General features: G+C 43.1%; 1 protein-coding gene across 1 annotated transcript; it reads right to left on the bottom strand.

The window, feature by feature from the left end:
- Nucleotides 1-12,758: 12,758 nt before the first annotated feature.
- On the bottom strand, nt 12,759-15,261 carry LELP1 (late cornified envelope like proline rich 1). Its single transcript, XM_007525396.2, has 2 exons — nt 15,155-15,261; nt 12,759-13,251 (listed from the first exon to the last, which is right to left on the bottom strand). The coding sequence occupies exon 2, from the start codon at nt 13,228-13,230 to the stop codon at nt 12,877-12,879; it is 354 nt and encodes a 117-aa protein (XP_007525458.1). The 5' UTR covers nt 13,231-13,251; nt 15,155-15,261; the 3' UTR covers nt 12,759-12,876.
- Between the last annotated feature and the right edge of the window lie 3,315 nt (nt 15,262-18,576).

The raw sequence follows: 18,576 nt of genomic DNA, 5'->3' as shown, positions 1-18,576 counted from the left end.
CCATTCCCACCAGCAAAAGACTGTGTCCCATCCCCACCCCCCACCCCCGTCATGCCAGGAAGCCCAATGGCCACCCTCCCCTTCACCACAGGGTTTTTACATTGGTGTCCTGCTCTCAATTTAATCAGATCCTGCTTTTAGTTTCCCTTTCTATTCTTCTTTCTCAACTTCTTTTAATGAGTGGGGACATCCATACTCATCTTTATCTTTCTGGCTTAGCTGACTTAACATAATTGCTTCTAGCTCTGTCCAAGATGGGTCAGATGAAGTGGGCTCATTGTTCTTAATAGCTGCATAGTATTCCATTGTGTATATGTACCACAACTTTCTCAGCCACTCATTTGCTGTTGGGCACCTGGGTTGCTTCCAGGTTTTAGCTATTATGAATTGTGCTGCTATGAACATAGATGTACACATATCTTTTTGGTTTGGTGTTGTGGAATCCTTGCGGTATATCCCCAGGAGAGGAATTACTGGGTCATATGGAAGGTCTATGTCTAGCCTTGTGAGAGTTCTCCAGACTGCTCTCTAGAGAGGCTGGACCAATTTACATTCCTACCAGCAGTGCAGAAGGGTTCCTCTCTCCCCACAGCCTCTCCAACATTTGTTGCTGCTGTCCTTTTTGATGTATGCCATTCTCACAGGGGTGAGGTGGTATCTCATTGTTGTTTTTATTTGCATTTCTCTGACAATCAGCAACCTGGAGCAGTTTTTCATATGTTTGTTAGCCTTTTGGATCTCCTCTGAAGTGAATGTCTTGTACCTATCCTCTGCCCATTTTTGGATGGGTTCATTTGCTTTTTTGGTGCTAAGTTTGATGAGTTCTTTGTATATTTTGGTGATTAGTCTCTTGTCTGATGTTTGGCATGTGAAGATCTTCTCCCATTCTGTGAGGGGTCTCTTTGTTTAATAGTTTCTTTGGCTGTGCAGAAGCTTTTCAATTTGATGTAGTCCCATTGGTTTGTTTCTGGTTTAGCCTTCCTTGCAACTGGGTTTGTTTCATCAAAGATGTCCTTGAGGTTTAGGTGGGAAAGTGTTTCACCAATGTTTTCCTCTAAGCATTTGATAGTTTCCGGTCTGACATCCAGGTCTTTGATCCATTTGGAGTTGATTTTTGTTTCTGGTGAGATAAGGCGGTTCAATTTCATTCTTCTGCATGTTACAACCCAGGTTTCCCAACACCATTTATTGAAGAGAGTCTCCTTCTTCCATTTAATACTTTGGGCCCCCTTATCAAAGATTATATGTCCATAGGTATGGGGTTTAGGTTTGGGCTTTCAATTCTGTTCCACTGGTCTGTGTGCCTATTTTTGTTCCAGTACCAGGCTGTTTTGATGATGATGGCCTTACAATATAGTTTGAGATCTGGGAGTGTGATGCCTCCATTTCTATTTCTTTTCCTCAAGATGGTTTTGGCAATTCTAGGTGTTTTCTGGTTCCAGATAAATGGTTGTAGTGTTTGTTCTATTTTCTTAAAGAAGCTTAGTGGAACTTTGATGGGTATCACATTACATTTGTATATGGCTCTGGGGAGAATATTCGTTTTGATGATATTTATTCTTCCAATCCATGAGTGTGGATGTCTTTCCATTTCTTGGTATCAGTTTCTATTTCCTTGAAGAGTGACTCATAGTTTTCAGTAGACAAGTCTTTCACTTCTTTGGTCAGCTTTACTCCTAGGTATTTTATTGATTTTGTTGCAACAGTGAATGGGAGTGATTTATGGATGTCTTCTTCAGATTCAGTGTTTGTATAGAGAAATGCCACTGATTTCCGTACATTGATTTTGTAGCCTGACATTTGACTATATTGCCTAATAACTTCCAGTAGTTTTCTACTGAATTCTTTAGGTTTTTCTATGTATACTATCATATTATCTGCAAATAGTGTGAGGTTTTGTTTTTTTTATCAGCTCTGGTTGATGGTGGTGCGGTGTCTTGAACCTGGGACTTTGGAGCCTCAGGCATAAAAGTCTCTTTGAACAACCATTGTGCTATCTACCCTCAGCCCAAAGACAAGCTCTTTCTCCCAGTCCAGGTCAACCTGGTCAGCCTACTCCTCCCTTAACATTTCTGAACACTGGGAATGACTTTATGTATCAAGGCAGTAGACAGTGGGAGACCCAGAACTACCCCTCCTCTCTGCAGGGGAACTCCAGATCTGTTGGGTGTCATGCACCTGTTTTTTTTTTTTTTTAATTTTTATTTATAAAAAGTAAATAGTGACAAAACCATAGGATAAGAGGGGTATAACTCCACACAATTCCCACCACTAGAACTCTGTATCCCATCCCCTCCTCTGAGAACTTTCCTATTGTTTAACCCTCTGGGAATATGGACTCAGGGTCATTATGGGGTGCAGAAGGGGGAAGGTCTGGCTTCTATAATTGCTTCTCTGCTGAACATGGGCATTGGCAGGTCGATCCATACTCTCAGCCTGTCTCTCTCTTTCCTTAGTGGGGCAGAGCTCCAGGACACATTGGTGGGGTCGTCTGCCCAGGGAAGTCCAGTTGGCATCCTGATAGCATCTGGAATCTGGTGGATGAAAAGAGAGTTAACATACAAAGTCAAACAAATTGTTGACTAATCATGGACCTAAAGGCTGGAATAGTGCAGATGAAGAGTTGGGGGGGGGGGTCTCTGTTTTGTAGATAGCTAGTAGTCCTATTTTAGTTACAATCTAAAGTGCCCGTGACTATACTTTTTTTTTTTTTTTTTTTTTTGCCTGACATCTGATATGCAAGTGGACCCAAGTTTTCTGGGAAGATGTTATGGCTGGAAAAAATAACTAGAAAGCTGGATCAGGGAAGAGAGTAGCTCCCAAATATGGGAAAGGTGTATAGGTATTGTGACTATAAACCCCATCGATTTAGACCCTGTAGATCAGAGCTTATATTCTGTGGTCATGAGTAGGAATGTTCCAAGCTGCCTCAATATCAGGACCCATCTTCCATAGGTGGAAGATAGAGTATGTTGTCCAGCTTCCTTCAGAGGATGGAGCATTCTCTACCATTATTGATCCATGTTGAGGGTAAGGTTCTATGGGGCCCCACAAAGGGGTCTATTATGTTGTTCCTGATAGAGATGACCAGTAACTATGGAAAGAGGAATTTATTCATGATCTAGGCCCATCATGTCTGTTTAGGAGTCTCAGGACTCCCCAACTGGAGTCCCAGCTGATGGGATGGCCTGATAGTTTAGGTATGCCAGTATCTTTCCTTTATTCAGCTTTTGTAGTCCTTACTTTGATAAGGTTACCTTTGGAATGACTGAGGGAAATAAAATAGGAAGTAGGTAAGGAGGGTATCTAAGTCTAAGTAGACACTATTTCATTAGGAACTTTATGGTGTCGTTTTAGGTCTTTCTACTTTCTACTTGCATATACTCACTCATTGCAGACTACTGTGCACTTTTACTTTTAGGTATATATTTTGCCCTAATTTATGGATACATGTGAACATATGCCCTATCTCATGGGACCTGGTCTATCTCTAGGTTTGGTGACTTTGTTAGGAAGTAAACCACCTGAAATGGAATTAGAGAATCCTATGAAAAGAAAGGTCTCACCTGAGCAAGTGTAGACATTCCATGCCTGACATCTCTGGACACAGTCTGAAGTGAAGCTTGCTGAGGTGGTACTCATTGCATTGATTAGGTTGATATCAGGAGATGCAATATCATTTGGTATGAATTGAGAAAAGCATGCAGGAAATTGAGCCCCACTCTAGGGGTTCCAGGACTGGGGGAAATATAGGCTTTATAGAGGAAGTTGGAGGTTCCTGATGTCTTGGGGTTTAAGAAGGCAATAGATAGTTATTGTTGTAATCAAATTATTTGGCAATTGGGTTAACTTTGAAAATCCTTTTGATAGAATTTGCTGTATCATACACAACACTGTAAGTTATGTCCTTTGACATTATTTGTATATAGCTGTGTCTTAAAGAGTGATGTCACTGGTTGCTTCTGTTCTCCCTGGTCTAAGCTTTGAAGAGTCAAAACTTCAAAAACTCACCCTATGGTTTTGTGCACCTGTTCTTACTGAGTACCTGCGGTGGTGCCTGACAAGTGTCAACAGGTGATCTTCAGGGTTATCATTACAGATCTAGAAGGGTTGGAGGCTCTGAGGTTACAGAAAGGGGCATCTAACTTGCCCTCGGGAGCAGGGTAAGGAAACTCAGAGCATTCAAGTCTTGAGATGAGTTTAGGGATGAAGATGTACCCAAGTGGATTCATCAGAGGATTCAGCAGAAGAAGACAGAATGACAGAGAAGCAAGTGTAAAGTGACAGAGCCCAGGGCTCTCTGTCTCCTGCCAGGGAGTGCCAGCAGTTACCTACTCCTGGCCTGTCAGGCTCTGAGAGGAGATGAAGACACAGCAGGATAAAGTGAGAGGAGCTTGGTGACAGGTGGAGCACCTTGTGCTGAGCTAAACAAAGAGGAGCCTTTAATGTTTTCAAGATTATATTTTTTTATTGCCACCAGGGCTACTACTGGGGCTAGGTACCTGCTCTACCAATTCACTGCTTCTGGTGGATTACTTATGTATTTTATTTTGTTTTCATTTAGTTTTTGATAGTGACAGAGATAAACTGAGAGAAAAGGGAGAGACAGAAAGGGTCGGACAGTGGCACCTGGTTGAGAGCACACATTACCATATGTGAGGACCCAAGTTCAAGCCTGTGGGGGGTAGTGAAGTGGTGTGCTGCAGGTGTTTACCCCCCTCTCAATTTCTGTCTCTAAAAAAAGAAAGAAGTGACCCACCCAGATGAGTGTTTCAGTGAGGCTGCCTGAAGTTGGTTTCCAGTGGAGGGCAGGCAGAAGTGAGGCGGTCTTAGCTTTCCAAGCCAGCTAGGAGGTCTGTGGGGTGGACATGAGAGACAGTGAGGGTGCCCTGCGGCAAAGGTCCAGAACCCTCCTTTTTAGTAGCTTTCCTTGAGTCTAGGGGTGGGGTGGGGGAAAGCCACAGGATCTGGAGGTGGCAGGAAAAGGCAGTGCAACTGAAAGTGCCCAGTCTGCATTTTAAGATGGCCTCTATCCTGGAATCTTGATGTGAGTGGCAGGTGACTTGCTGCTTTTACCCACCTGCTTATTTGCTGAGCATCCACTGCTGAGACATAGAGCCAGCAGTGACTTATCCTCACCAGTATAGCCTCCCAGGAAGTGCCTGTGGTTGTGTCCCCATACGGGATACTGGGCTATGTAGAAGCAGGGGAGGGAGACAGGATCAATCAGGGAGCTGGCTAATTCCCGCTGTCCCTCTAGTTGCTGTGACTGGGGTGCTGCACACGATATCTCTGGCTTCCTCTGGGATCAAAGCTTTAAAGAAGCTTTGAGACACCCAGGAGACCCAGTACCAGTGCTCTGGACTGGCCAGTTGACCTCAGGTGACCTAGTTTGAGAGTGTTTAGAAGTTTTTCTTTTTAATCCACCAAAGTGATTTCTGGGGTTTGGTGCCTGTACTTATCCACTGTTCCTGGTGGGCCAGTTTTTTCTTTCTTTCTGGTAAAGGGTGAGAGACAAAGAGAAGGAAAGAGAGACAGAGAGAAATTGAGAGGGAAGGAGGAAATAGGTGAGAGAAGGAGAAACACCTGCAGCGCTGCTCTACTGCTCATGAAGTTTCCCTCCTTGCAGGTGGGAACTGGAAGCTTGAACCCAGGTCCTTGTGCATGGTAATGTGTGTCCTCTACTAGGTGAGCCAACACCTAGTACCTAGAAGCCATCTTTCAAGGCTGATTGAAAGTAGCCTTGATCCTGCCCCATCATACCACAGCCTGCCAAGCTGGGGTTCCTGTGGTAACACTTTTCAGAGCTGCTGATGTGTCTATGCAGCTTGCCATCTTTGGGGACATGACCTGGTGACTGACACTAGGGCTAGGAGTAATTATGGGATTCTGCGGCTGACACCCTCTTCACGCTGTAGTCATCCTCCATGGATTTACCTTTGATACAGCTATTTTGCTGGGAAAGTAGCCATTAAAGAGATAGCTATCTTAGGTTTCATGTGCAGGGAGAAAAGAGAGCAGGGCCTGCAAAAGGCTGGTTTTGGGCTCTCAGAGCCAGCCTGCACCCAGCCTGGCTCCAGAGTCCCTGGACCCCTGGGCGAGTGCTAACATCTGATTCACCCACATTTCCAGGGAGCCATGTGGGGGCTGGGGCTTGGGCCATACCTCACGGGGGAGATGGGGTGCCTTTTACTGGTACAGGCTCTACTTTCCTTTTTCTTTTTTGCCTCATTGAACAAATGAAAAGACTAAGAGTTTCTATAGGCTCTCTGAAATATTTGTGAACTCACTGCTTTTCTGTTACCAAAGATATAAAAACCTATTACTGAGACTGGGTGGTGGTATACCTGGTAGAATGTATACATTACCATCTGAACCTGGCTTCAAGCCCCCAATCTTCACCTGTGAGGGCAAAGTTTCACAAGCAATGGAGCATACAGCAGGTGTTTCTCTCTCTCTCTCTCTCTCTCTCTCTCTCTTCTCTTCTCTTTTCTCTCTCTCTCTCTCTCTCCCACCCCTCTCAATACCTCTGTACTATCAAAATAAAGGAAAACAAATTAATAATCTATTACTGATTCCAGAAACTAGTAACATTAAAATCACTCATGACAAATCCTTATTAACATCACTGGAGAGTTGACACATTTCTATTATTATTCATAGAATGGCTTTGCTAAACAGCTTTTTCATGCTGTGCTTTCACTTGGAGACTTGCTTTTCCTCTCCTCCTTTACATGGTCAGGGCATCACAAATTTGTGATCTTGACAGTCTGGGAAGATTTTTTTCAGAGACAGACAGGGTGAATGAGGGAAGGAGAGAGAGAGAGAAAGAGAGAGAGAGAGAGAGTAAAACTAGAGTTGTGGACATGACAAGATGGACACTATACCCACGTGAGTTAGCTTGCTAATTCTATTTCTCTTTTAATAAATTTTATTAATTGTATAATAATCAGGTAATATATCCGAGTCTATTTAGTTAGTACTTCTCAGATATTTAATTATCTCTATATCATACTGTGATAATCAGTTTTTTCCATCTAAGTCTTTTATTTATTTTTAAATATAAATAAAAATAAACACTGACAAAAACCACAGGATAAGAGGGATACAAGTCCACACAATTCCCATCACCAGAAATATGTATCCCATAACCTCCCTTGATAGCTTTCCTATTCTTTGGAAATTCAACAGTGTGCTGCTTAATAACTGCTGGGTCTAAGAGTTACTCAAGCAAGAAATTCAAATGTTACTGCAAACAAATGAAAATTAAGACACAAGTTATCAAAATATTTGGGACACAGCTAAAGCAGTACTGAGAGGGAAACTCATAGCCATGCAAGCACACATTAGAGAATAAGAAAAAGCTCAAATAAATAACCTTACTACACATCTTAAGGACTTAGAGGAAGAGGAAAAAAGAAACCCTAAAGCAACCAGAAGATTTGAAATCACTAAAATTAGAGCAGAAATGAACAGCACTGAAAATAAGAGAACCATACAAAAGATCAATGAAGTCAAATGTTGGTTCTTTGAAAAATTAAATAAAATTGATAAGCCCCTAGCCAGACTCACTAAAAAAAGGGAGAAGACTCAAATAAATAGAATTATACATGATAGAGGCAATATCACAACTGACACCACAGAAATCCAAAAAATCATTGCGAAACTTTTATGAAGAACTATACACCACCAAGTTAGAGAATCTGGAAGAAATGGAAGAATTCCTAGAAATATATACCCTGCCAAAACTGAAACAAGAAGAAATACAAAACCTAAATGAACCAATCACAGACAAAGAAATCAAAACAGTTACTAAGAGTCTTTCCAACAACAAAAGTCCTGGACCAGATGGCTTTACAAATGAATTCTACAAAACCTTCAGAAAACAGTAAATACTTATACTTCTAAAGCTCTTCCAAAAGATCCAAGAAACTGAAACATTCCCTTCCACCTTCTATGAAGCCAACATCACCCTGATACCAAAAGCAGATAGGAACACAACAAAAAAGGAAAACTACAGACCAATATTGCTGATGAACATAGATGCTAAAATATTGAACAAGATCTTGGCCAACCGGATACAGCAGTATATCAAAAAGATGATCAGTTTTATGCAAATTCTTTTTCCTTTTTGGATTTTTTTTTTTTTTTATGGAATACAATTTCACTGTTCTGGGCTGCATTTTCTTTCAGGAAAGAGATCAAGAGTGAGAGCAAAAGTGAGAGATAAGGAGAAAGACTACAGTACTGGGGATTCTCTAGAGCTGTGGTACTCATGTGTGGTGCTTGGACTTTAGCTTGGGTCTCCTGCATGGCAACGTATGCATTCTACCCAGTGAGATCTCACCCTGGCCCCTGGGGTTCATTATTTAAATGATACCATTTAGCAGATGGTTGAAGAGATGTCACATGATCACTCCACTTTCTCTTCTTTCCGTTTTTGCTTTTGATTTTCAGCAATGAGCTTTCTACTTATATCAGCAGGTGATCATAGTTCCCCCATCTTCCTAACTTGGGTCCTGGAGCTTCCTGTTGTCCAGGACATGTCTTTCTTTTCTGGGTCCTGGAGTGTGGGACTTTAGCACCATACTCCCATTCTCATGAGGAGCTCCCAAGGCCTCAGCATCAGAGAAAGTGACTCATTTGCACATTTGGAAGCTGTAGGCTTGCATCCTGAGGATTGAGGCTGAACCTGCAAGGGGGCCCCAGGTGACTGGCCTTGGATTGTCTGTATTTGTTACATATTTCATTACCCTGAACTACCCCCCAGACTCAGAAGGCTGGGGAGCTGTGTATGGTGCCTGTCTGTCTATTTTTTTATAGAGGCAGAGGGACACAGAGCTTCTTTCAATACAATGGGGGCTGAGCTTAAATTTGGGTCATACACATGGCAAGTCAGCACACTTTCCAAGTGAGCTATTTTGCCAGTCCTGTCACTATCTGAAAAATTTGTTCTGGAATAGTGAAGCCCAGTGATGAAACACACACACACACACACACACACACACACACACACACACACACACACACACACACACACGGGGAAACGTGGCCATGAAATAAATGGGACCAAATTGCTCTCCTCCCAGAACAACAAATATATTCAAGAGACCCAACTGAAGTCATAATCTATAGCTGAAAGTTCTGCAGCCTCGGGTGGGTGCTCACATGCAGTTGGAGTGAAAAGGGACGTGGGTGCGGTTTGAAGAACAGCAAAGTCAGATGAGGGCTCTGGGTGGCTTAAGTGCTCAGCTGCGCTATTTTGGTGATTTCATTTTAAGCACAGCAAGCAAGTAACATTGTTCCTAGTGCCAGAAGAAAAGAGACAGGTTTAAAACCTCTCAGTATTTGACTCAGGGGGGTTTAGTTTTCTGAATTTAAGGCAAGGACACACAACATAAGACAGTGAATTTGTGACCACAAGACATCCCAAAGCAACCCCCCACACTCCATCCCACCCATCGCAGATCATACAAACAATAGAAACCTAGAGTTCACAGCAGCAGCACCTGCTCAAAAACCAGCACAAAAAATGTGCAAGCAGAGAAACAGAACAGCCAAATATGCCTTATCAGTCAGAAAGAAATGAAGCAAAGGAAATCCAAGGAATTACAGATTTAGAAAGACTCTCAGAGACATTATGAGGACTGTCCAAGAATTTAAGCAAGAAATAAAAGAGCATGTTACTATGGATTTAAAACACACAAGAGAGGAACTTAGAGTTAACTAAGAATCTTCAAATCTTGAAAGAAGAACTTCAGTCATAACTCCAGGGAATAACAGACACTCTTACTGTACTCCATCCTCAAGTAGAAGGCTTAGCAAGTAGATCTACACATTCAGAAGAAATAATCTCCAATCTAGAAGATACAGCCAGCTCACTCTTTCAATTCAAAGATGAGAAAAAGGAATGGTTCAGAAAGACTAAAGCAACTTTTTGAAATTGCAGACTCCATCAAAAGATTGCATATAGGAGTGATAGGTATATCTGAAGAGGAGGACAAGGCCAGAGTCCATTTTTAGAGCAATTTTAGCTGAGAACTTCCCTCACTTAGGAAACTAGCAGAACATTCTCATTCAAGAGGCAGAACGATTGCCCAGATTTATAAATACAAAAAGACCAATGCTAAGGCACATTATTGTAAAACTATCAGAAGTCAACAACAAGGAAAAAAAATTGCTGGTTGCTAGGGAAAGGAAAGAAGTTACATACAAAGGCAGAGCTGTAAGACTTTCATCATATTTCTTTTCACAAACTCTAGAGGCAAGGAGAGAGTAAAATGCCATATTCAAAGTTCTAAAGGAGAGGGAATTCCAGCCATGAATATTGTATCCTGCAAAATTATCCTTCAAATATGAGAAATAAAGGTTTTCTCAAATATTCAAGAACAAAAGGAATTTGCCACAATCAATCTCATCTTACAAGAACTACTGAACCAAATCCCACAAGAAAAGAGGAAGCAAAAGAATACATGTTCCAAACACCAAGTTGCAGATGCTACCATGACGTCAACCTGACTTGCCCGGACAGACAACCTCAGCAATGTACCCTGGAACCCCACCTCTCCAGAGCCCTGACTCAGTAGGGAAAGATGGGAGTATGGATCAAGCTGTCCATTAGAGAAGCAATTACAGAAACCAGACCTCCCACTTTCCACACCTCATAATGACCCTGGCTCTATGCTCTCAGAGAGATAAAGAATAGGAAAGCTTCCAATGGAGGTGATGGGATATGAAAATCTGGTGGTGGGAAATGTGTGGAATTTCACCCCTCTTATTATATGGTTTTGTCGATATTTTCTATTTTATAAATTGTTTAAAAAAGAAAGTTATAGAGGCAGGACCATAGAAAAATTTGCCATATATATGGATAGCTATAGAAGTAGTAGTTACCTTTATCTGTAACCTTGGGAGAACTGCTGTAGTTTCCAATGGAGGGAATGGTGACACAAAATTTTGGTGGTGGAAATGGTGTGGAATTATACCCATATTATCTCATAATTGTGTAAATCAATAATAAATTAATAAAATTAAAAAATAAAATTGGAACAGAGCCTGGCACAGAGGAGGGAAAGTAGAGTGGTGGCTGCTAATATGTTCTCCCCAGCAGTTCCAGTCCTCATTCCTATAGTTCTGTTTTGAATTCCATGCCTTTCTACCTCCCAATTTCCTTCCCTGCATTATGAAGCAATAAACTCCCACCTTGTGAATCAGGCTAGTCTGGCATGGACTCTGCAGTTCCTTGTAAATAATTTCTACTGATCTGTATGTGCTTCCCTCCCATTCCTAATGGACATGTTTTTTTTTTTTTTTTTTTTTTTTACCACCAGGCTTATTTCTGGGACTCTGTGCCTGCACTATGAACCCACTGATCCTGGCAGCCATTTCTTCCTTTTATTGTACCTGATAAGATAGAGAGAAGTTGAGAGGGAAAGGGAAGAGATACAGAGGGAGAGACAGACACACAAATACCTGCTGCCTTGTTCTACTACTAGTGAAGTTTATCCCCTGCAGGGGGGCAGAGGCATCTTTGTACATTGTAACAGGTGTGCTTGACCAGGTGTACTACCCCATCACCTTCCTTCTGCCCTCCAAATGTATGCTTTTCTGTCTCTTATGTAAGTCTTTCTTGGAAAATTTAGATTCTCAGATGGCTGCAAAGCTGTATGTCCTTTGTGCTTGTCCACTGGTATTCTCTCCTTGGCAGTGCTACACAGTTACAGCTTGGTGTCAAAGATGAGACAGTGACACTGGTGTCACCTACACACCTGCCTTTTCATTTCTTGCTTGCTAAGAGAATGCCTGGCTGGCCTGACAGGTGTGATGGAGAACTTTACTGCTGTAATTAGGAGCTGTAGCCTTGTAAGAAAGGGAAGTCCAGGGCAGTTAAATCCAGTCTAGACCAGCTGGAACATGTCACATTTGGCAGGAGCAGTGCCCTCTCCTGAGCTGTGTTTTACTGTGTCCCAGTAGAACAGCCACTGGTCATCTATCAGCTCCTGAAGCCTGATAAAGCTGTCACAGCAGTACTACTGGCATTGCCACCCCTCTGATAGAGCAGAGAAAACTAAAGGCCCAGGGCAGCTAAGCAGTTTGCTGAAGGGCACAGAGCTATCAGGGAGGGAAGAGGCACCATTTAAGCTCATGCAGCCTGCATGCAGAGCATTCAAAAAATATTTAATTTGATAGGACAAAGAGAAATTGAGAGAGGGAGGGGAAGAAGAGCGATAGATAGATAGATAGATAGATAGACACACACACACACACACACAGAGAGAGAGAGAGAGGGAGAGAGAGAGACCTACAGCATTGCTTCACTGTTCTTGAAGATCCCTTTCCACCTTGTAGGTGGGGACTGGGACTTGAACATGGGTCCTTGCACATGGTAATTTAAGCAGTGAATCAGGTAAAACACGGCACAACCCTTACATGGCACTTTTGCCCAAGCCTTAAGCCACAGACTGAGGGCAAAGGGTAGGGCTTCCTTCCTGAAGCTTCCTGGCTTCTATCTCAACAGTGCCTCTTCCTGTGTGCTACCTGGCTTACTTGCCTTCCTGGGCTGGTCACCTTCACTACTTAGTCACAGGAGCTGGGGCACCCCTCTCTACAAGACCAGCCAAGTGAGAGGGAAGGCCATCCCCCAAAGTTGCTGATGATGGACAGCTATCCTAGCCTCATCTCCTAGAACCAGCTTCTTGGTGGCTCAGTGCTGGCAAGGAACCAACACAGTGCAACAGCCTAAGAACCTGGAGCAGAAATTGTTGCACAGCAGAGGAACACGTTTACTTGTCAGTTCATGGCTTCATCTCCCAGCCCACGGTGGTTGGTGACCTTGGTGGAGTCAGTGGTGGTGGTGGGCCCAGGACCCCATGTGGCTCACTCCGGCGGTGGGCACTGCGAAGGGCACTTAGGGGGGCAGGGCTTGACACAGTTCTTGGCTGGGCAGGGGCAGGGGCAGGGTGGGCAGGGTGGGCAAGGCGGTGGGCACTGCACAGGGCAGGGTGGAGGACAGGGTGGGGGGCAGGGCGGGGGGCACGGAGGGCACTTGGGTGGGGCTGGGCACTTCTCGCGGGGGCACTTCTCAGCGCAGCGCTGCAGCAGCCTCTTCAAGCAGCTGGGCTGGCATTTGGTCTCACACTTCTGCTCACATCGGGGGTCACATTGCCGGGGCTCAGACTTGGCGGTGTCGTTCGTGGTGGCAGTGGCTTTATTTTTATCATCATTCGACATTCTCTGATGGTTTTGGGGAACCTGCAAAGACACATGGACAGGTGTTGGAGTGCACACAGGGCCAAGTGGAAAGGGACATTGGCTTCCTCCCTCACCTTTCCTGTCCACTCTTGCTTTTTTTCTTTTTTATTTAACAGGACAGAGAGAAATTGGGTGGGAGGGAGACAGGGAAAGAGAAAGATAATATACCTTCAGACCTTCTTCACACTTGTAAAGTTCCTCCCTTTGCATGTGGGGACCAGGGGCTTGAACCCAGATGCTTGTGCTTTGTAACATGTGTGCTCAAATGGGTGTATAGTCACCCCCAGCTTTGCTCTTAAGGAAACTCAAACTTAAGCTCAAGCACCACATTCTCACTGAAGGATACCTCTTGTCCTGGTCGTGGGATGCTGGAGCCCTTTCTCTCCTCCCTCCCTCCCTTCCTTCCTTCCTTCCGTTCTCCCTCCTTCCCTTTTTTCCCTTTCTTCCTTCTTTCTTCCCTTCCTCCCTTACTTTCTTTTTTCTCCACCAGGTCTATCACTGGGGCTTGGTGTCTGTTCAACTCCACCATTCCTGGTGGTCACTTTTCTTTTTAAATACTTTTTCACTTGTTTTTAATTAGAGAGAGTGGAGAGTGAGAACAATGATGAGTGAGTGAGATAGAGTACTGCTAAGCTCTGGCTTACAGGGGTGTTAGTAATTAAACCTGGGGCCTCAGAACCTCAGGCATGAGCATCTTTTGCATAACCACTATGCTATTTTCCCAGCTCCATTTTTTCTTTTTTCATACAGGTGAGAGACAAGAAAGACAGTTAAATAGGGAGAGACACAGAAAAGGAGAGACACCTGCAACATAGCTCTACCACTTGTGAAGTTAAGCCCCCTTTACAGGTGGGGACTGGGGACTTGAACCCAGGCTCTCCTGTATGATGATGTGTCCACTATCCCAGGTGTACCATTGCTTGAGCCCTGGCAATGTTTTTGACTTCCCTGCCCTGACTCAGCTTTTTTTTTTTTTTTTTTTTTAATTGTTCCATAGACCTTAGCAAGAAATCTGAACCTATGTTCCTGGGATTTTCCTCAGCTATAAAAAAGGACTTAAATAAGGGTCAGGAGGTAGCACACATTGTAAAGTACACAAGTTACAGTGCACAAGGACCCTGTTTTAAGCCTCCACTCTCACCTGCAAGGGGAAGCTTCAATTGGTGGTGCAGTGCTGCAGGTGTCTCTCTCCCTTCCTGTCTACCCTACTCTTCTTCTCTCAGTTACTCTCCTATTAACAGAAGAAAAAAGGGTGGATGATGTCTGAGAGTAGTAGATTTCTTATATAGGTACCAAAACTCTCCCAACAATAAAAATATTAATTATAATAAAAAAGGACTTAAGCATATATGTGTCATTGTAGTTGATGTCAAGTGTAACCCCTTGCATTTTACTAAAAATATTATTCTGAATGTTCCGTAAGTCCTATAAGAATTCTAAATACATACATAGTGCAACTATGTTGTTTTTCACTTAGAATTAATCCTTGTAGGGATGGGAAGGTATATTTACGCATTTGTTGACACATAAGACTTCTTTCAGTCCTGTGTTCTGCCTAAGTGACCCCCCTGCAGGTGGGGAGCCGGGAGCTCGAACTGAGATCCTTACTCCAGTCCTTGTGCTTTGCGCCATGTGCGCTTAACCCACTGTGCTACCGCCGGACCCCCAGACATGGGTTTCATTCTGGTAATTCTCTCTAGTTAGGCCTAATCACCACAGCTTTGACCTCCTGTCACCACACACCATTTTAGTTAAGGTAGTTTCAAAACTACTGAAAGAATGAGAGGACATTTTCCTCCAAGCACAGCCATCCTCTGAGCTCTGTTCAATTCCCAGGGTGATGGAGATAGAGAAGAAAGAGTTTGTTGAGGAAGCCACCTCTAACCATCCAAGTGTGACTCACCTCTCTGTGTTGGTGTTGAGCCTGACAAGCAGTTAAGTGAGATGGATGGCCCGTCTGTGCTGTGGAGGGTGGATTTCCCCTCTGGTTCCTCTGCCTGGCTCTGAGAAAACCAGGGGCGGGGGAGGGAGTGCCCCACTTGTGACCTCATTGCTGCATCATGGGGCAGCCATTGTGTGGCTCCAGAATTCTCAACTCAGCCCACTGCCCTGGTCCTGGGTGTTAGAGTGGGCTGGGATTGGTCCTCCCTTTAACTGGCCATCCTTCTCAGTTCTGGAGGATTCAGGCAATGACTGTGAATCAGATCTCTAGATTCCACATATGAGTAAAACTATCCAGTCTTTCATGTCTTTACTTATTTCACTAAGCATAATCATGTCCAGTTCCATCCATTTTGTCTCAAAGGACATAATATCTTTTTTTTTTTTAAGTTCAGAATAGTATCTCATGATATATATATCCCATAACTTCTTTATCTAGTCATCTGTTGATGGGCATTTAGGCTGTTACCACTCTTTGGCTATTGTGAATAATGAGAATAGGGGCGTATATGTCCCTTCTAATTAGTGTTTGAGTATTCACTGGATGCCTATTTTTAATTTAATTTTCAAAAATTATCTTTATTTATTTATTGGATAGAGACAGCCAGAAATCGAGAAGGAAGGGGGTGATAGAAGGAGAGAGAAAGAGAGACAACTGCAGCTCTGCTTTACCACTCATGAAGCTTTCCCCCTGCAGGCGGGGACCAAGGGCTCAAACCCGGGTCTTTGTGCACTGTAACATTTGCACTTAGCCAGGTGCTCCACCGCCTGACCCCTCTGTTTTTAATTTTTTAAATTGAGCTAACACTGGTATACAAGAATTTGTATTTTCGGGGTTCAAATTCTATACCTCTTTGTGATTTGTGTTATTGTTTTAGAAAGGCAGGAGGAAAGTTTGGCTCATGGGAGTTTGTGATCTTTGTAGGAAGAGATCTTTGTCCTGGGAAGGTAGAGAAGAGACAGTTCAAGTGGAGTTATAGTTATGGCCAGGGCAGGAGAGATACCACTTTCTTATCTGAATAACTTATAGCAGGAGGTGGGATGATTTAGATGAAAAAAATACTTAAATTTCATTTATACTAAAATTTTTTCTATTTTAGAAAAGTTGAATGGATTAGGAGAGAAGGCTTATTATATATTTAATTCATTATTTACATGACTAAGATAGAAAAAATTCAAATGGGCTGGGAATTGGTGCATCAGGTAGAAAGCACATAGTACAAGGCACAAAGAACTAGGTCCCCATCTGCAGAGGTTGCTATGTGAAGACAATTGGGGCTCAGACACACAGTATCTTGAAGTCAAGGCCAGAAAGTTCATCTTGGCACTGATGAGTCATAGGTGAATTTCCATTAAAATTGTGATGTGATCATGTTTAAGGTGTTGAAAGAGACTTCTGGCAACAGAATGTGGCAGGGTTGTGGGATGGGCTAGTAGAGTGCAGGTTTGAATTACTTGTTTGAAACAAGTCATAAAATTTTTCTAGTCTGAAAGAAATCAATGGTGGTGACAATGAGTCTGGTGATTTCAACATATCCAATAGGGAAGTTGATGAGGTCTGGTTGCTGACTTGGAGTGGGAAAGTAAAAATACTAAGACTAGGTACTATTGTTAGTGGGCAGTGGGGAAACTGGAGAACCAATCTGATGGAAGAGGATGACTTTGATGACTTTGAGACACTGTTTGGCATGGTTGCAGGAGAGAATCTTGAAGGATTGTTGGAAATATGATGCAGGCCCTTGTGCCACCAGAGACTACAAGTTTATTTAAGTCCTACATTTTTATTGAGTGAATGAGAATGAATCAGTCTAGAGAAAAGATTATGGGCTAGAGAAGAAAGGTAACTGAGGAGGATGGTAAAATTTAACAAAATAGTTTTCTTAAAAAATTGATTTGATTTAAAGAGATAAATTTATAGGGAAGGGGTAGATTGAAAAAGAGAAACAACTGCATGATATGCTACTCATGAAGTATCCCCTCTGCAGGTGGGGATGAGGACTTGAACTCAGATCTCCAGGTATCCTTCTAGGATAAGACTTGACACAGCCTAGCCAAGCCAGCTTTTCCTCTGCTTCAGTCCCTGGAAAACACCAACAGGGATTTCTTTTTACTGTTGATCAATCACCACTGATGATTTTCTTCTGAGGTTTATGTTTTTCTTTCTTTCTTTCTTTCTTTCTTTCTTTCTTTCTTTCTTTCTTTCTTTCTTCCTTCCTTCCTTCCTTCCTTCCTTCCTTTCTTTCTATCTTTCTTTCTTTCTATCTTTCTTTTTTTTTTCTTCTCACTATTGTGTATTAAAGAGAACTGCAGTGGTATTTAGCATGTGTCTTATTTGACTTCCCTGGGATTATTGACACTGTTGGATGTTCTCTTTTGCTACTCTCTCTTAGGGTCTTCTGTTATTGCTCTGGCATTTTACCCTCCCTCGTGACCTCTTCCTCCTGAACTGAGTCCCATTAGTGTCATCTGGAGCCCTTTACTTGATACACTTGCTACCTATCTCATGCCTACCATTGCTCTAAGTGGCATCAAAGATTCCCAAGCCCCACACCCCTCCATGTCTCCTAGGTCCATGGGGTCTGTAGGATGTTTGTTGGAAATGCAAATGGGTTTTACAAAACCATAATTCATAAACTTTCTAGCTCATGCTCTTATGTTCTCCAGCTCTGAATAGCGACCCCATCACCAAGACTCCTAAGCCAGGACCAGGGTGATCCCAGACTTCTGCCTCCTCCTCAACCCCCCTCAACCCTACACACCACCTACACACCTATAATTACTGATATAGGTTCAGCTTCTTGAACCACAGGCCTCTGGCCCAGGCTTTTTAGGAGTGCCCCTCTGTATCCCTAAGTCATAGTTCTCCAGTTAATCCTCTGTCACCCTCATAGTCACTGCAGTTTGCTTCATTGAGGTGATCTTTGTGGCAGGACTTACAATGGGTCACAACTTGCATTCATACTCTACAGCACTGTAACAGTGAACATTATAAAAATAAGCCTAGTTTTCTTTCTTTCTTTTCTTTCTCTCTCTCTCTCTCTCTTTTTTGCCATCAAGGTTATCCCTGGGGCTTGGTGCCTGCAGAATGAACCCAAAGCTCCTGATAGTCATTTCTTCCTCTACTTTCTTTTGATAGAGACAGAGAGAAATTGAGAGGGAAGGGAAAGAGAGATAGAGAGAGGGTGATGGAGATAGAATAATGGTTATGCAAAGAGTCTCAAGCATTAGGCTCCAAAGTCCCAGGTTCAAAGCTCTACCTCACCATAAGCTAGAGCTGAGCAGTGCTCTGGACTCCCCATATCTATCCCTCTGTATCTCTCTATATCACTCTCTCACATATATGGGAGAGAGGCAGGGGCGGGGGGGAGACTTTTTTTTTTTACC

The sequence above is a fragment of the Erinaceus europaeus genome, chromosome 11, assembly GCF_950295315.1.
Source record: "Erinaceus europaeus chromosome 11, mEriEur2.1, whole genome shotgun sequence".
NCBI lineage: Eukaryota > Metazoa > Chordata > Mammalia > Eulipotyphla > Erinaceidae > Erinaceus > Erinaceus europaeus.
The sequence above is the reverse complement of the archived record's forward strand: the minus strand, read 5'-3'. Positions and strand labels throughout refer to the sequence as shown.

What these genes read in the sequence shown, in the direction of transcription:
- LELP1 (XM_007525396.2), bottom strand. Translation starts at nt 13,230, where the DNA reads ATGTCGAATGATGATAAAAATAAAGCCACTGCCACCACGAACGACACC.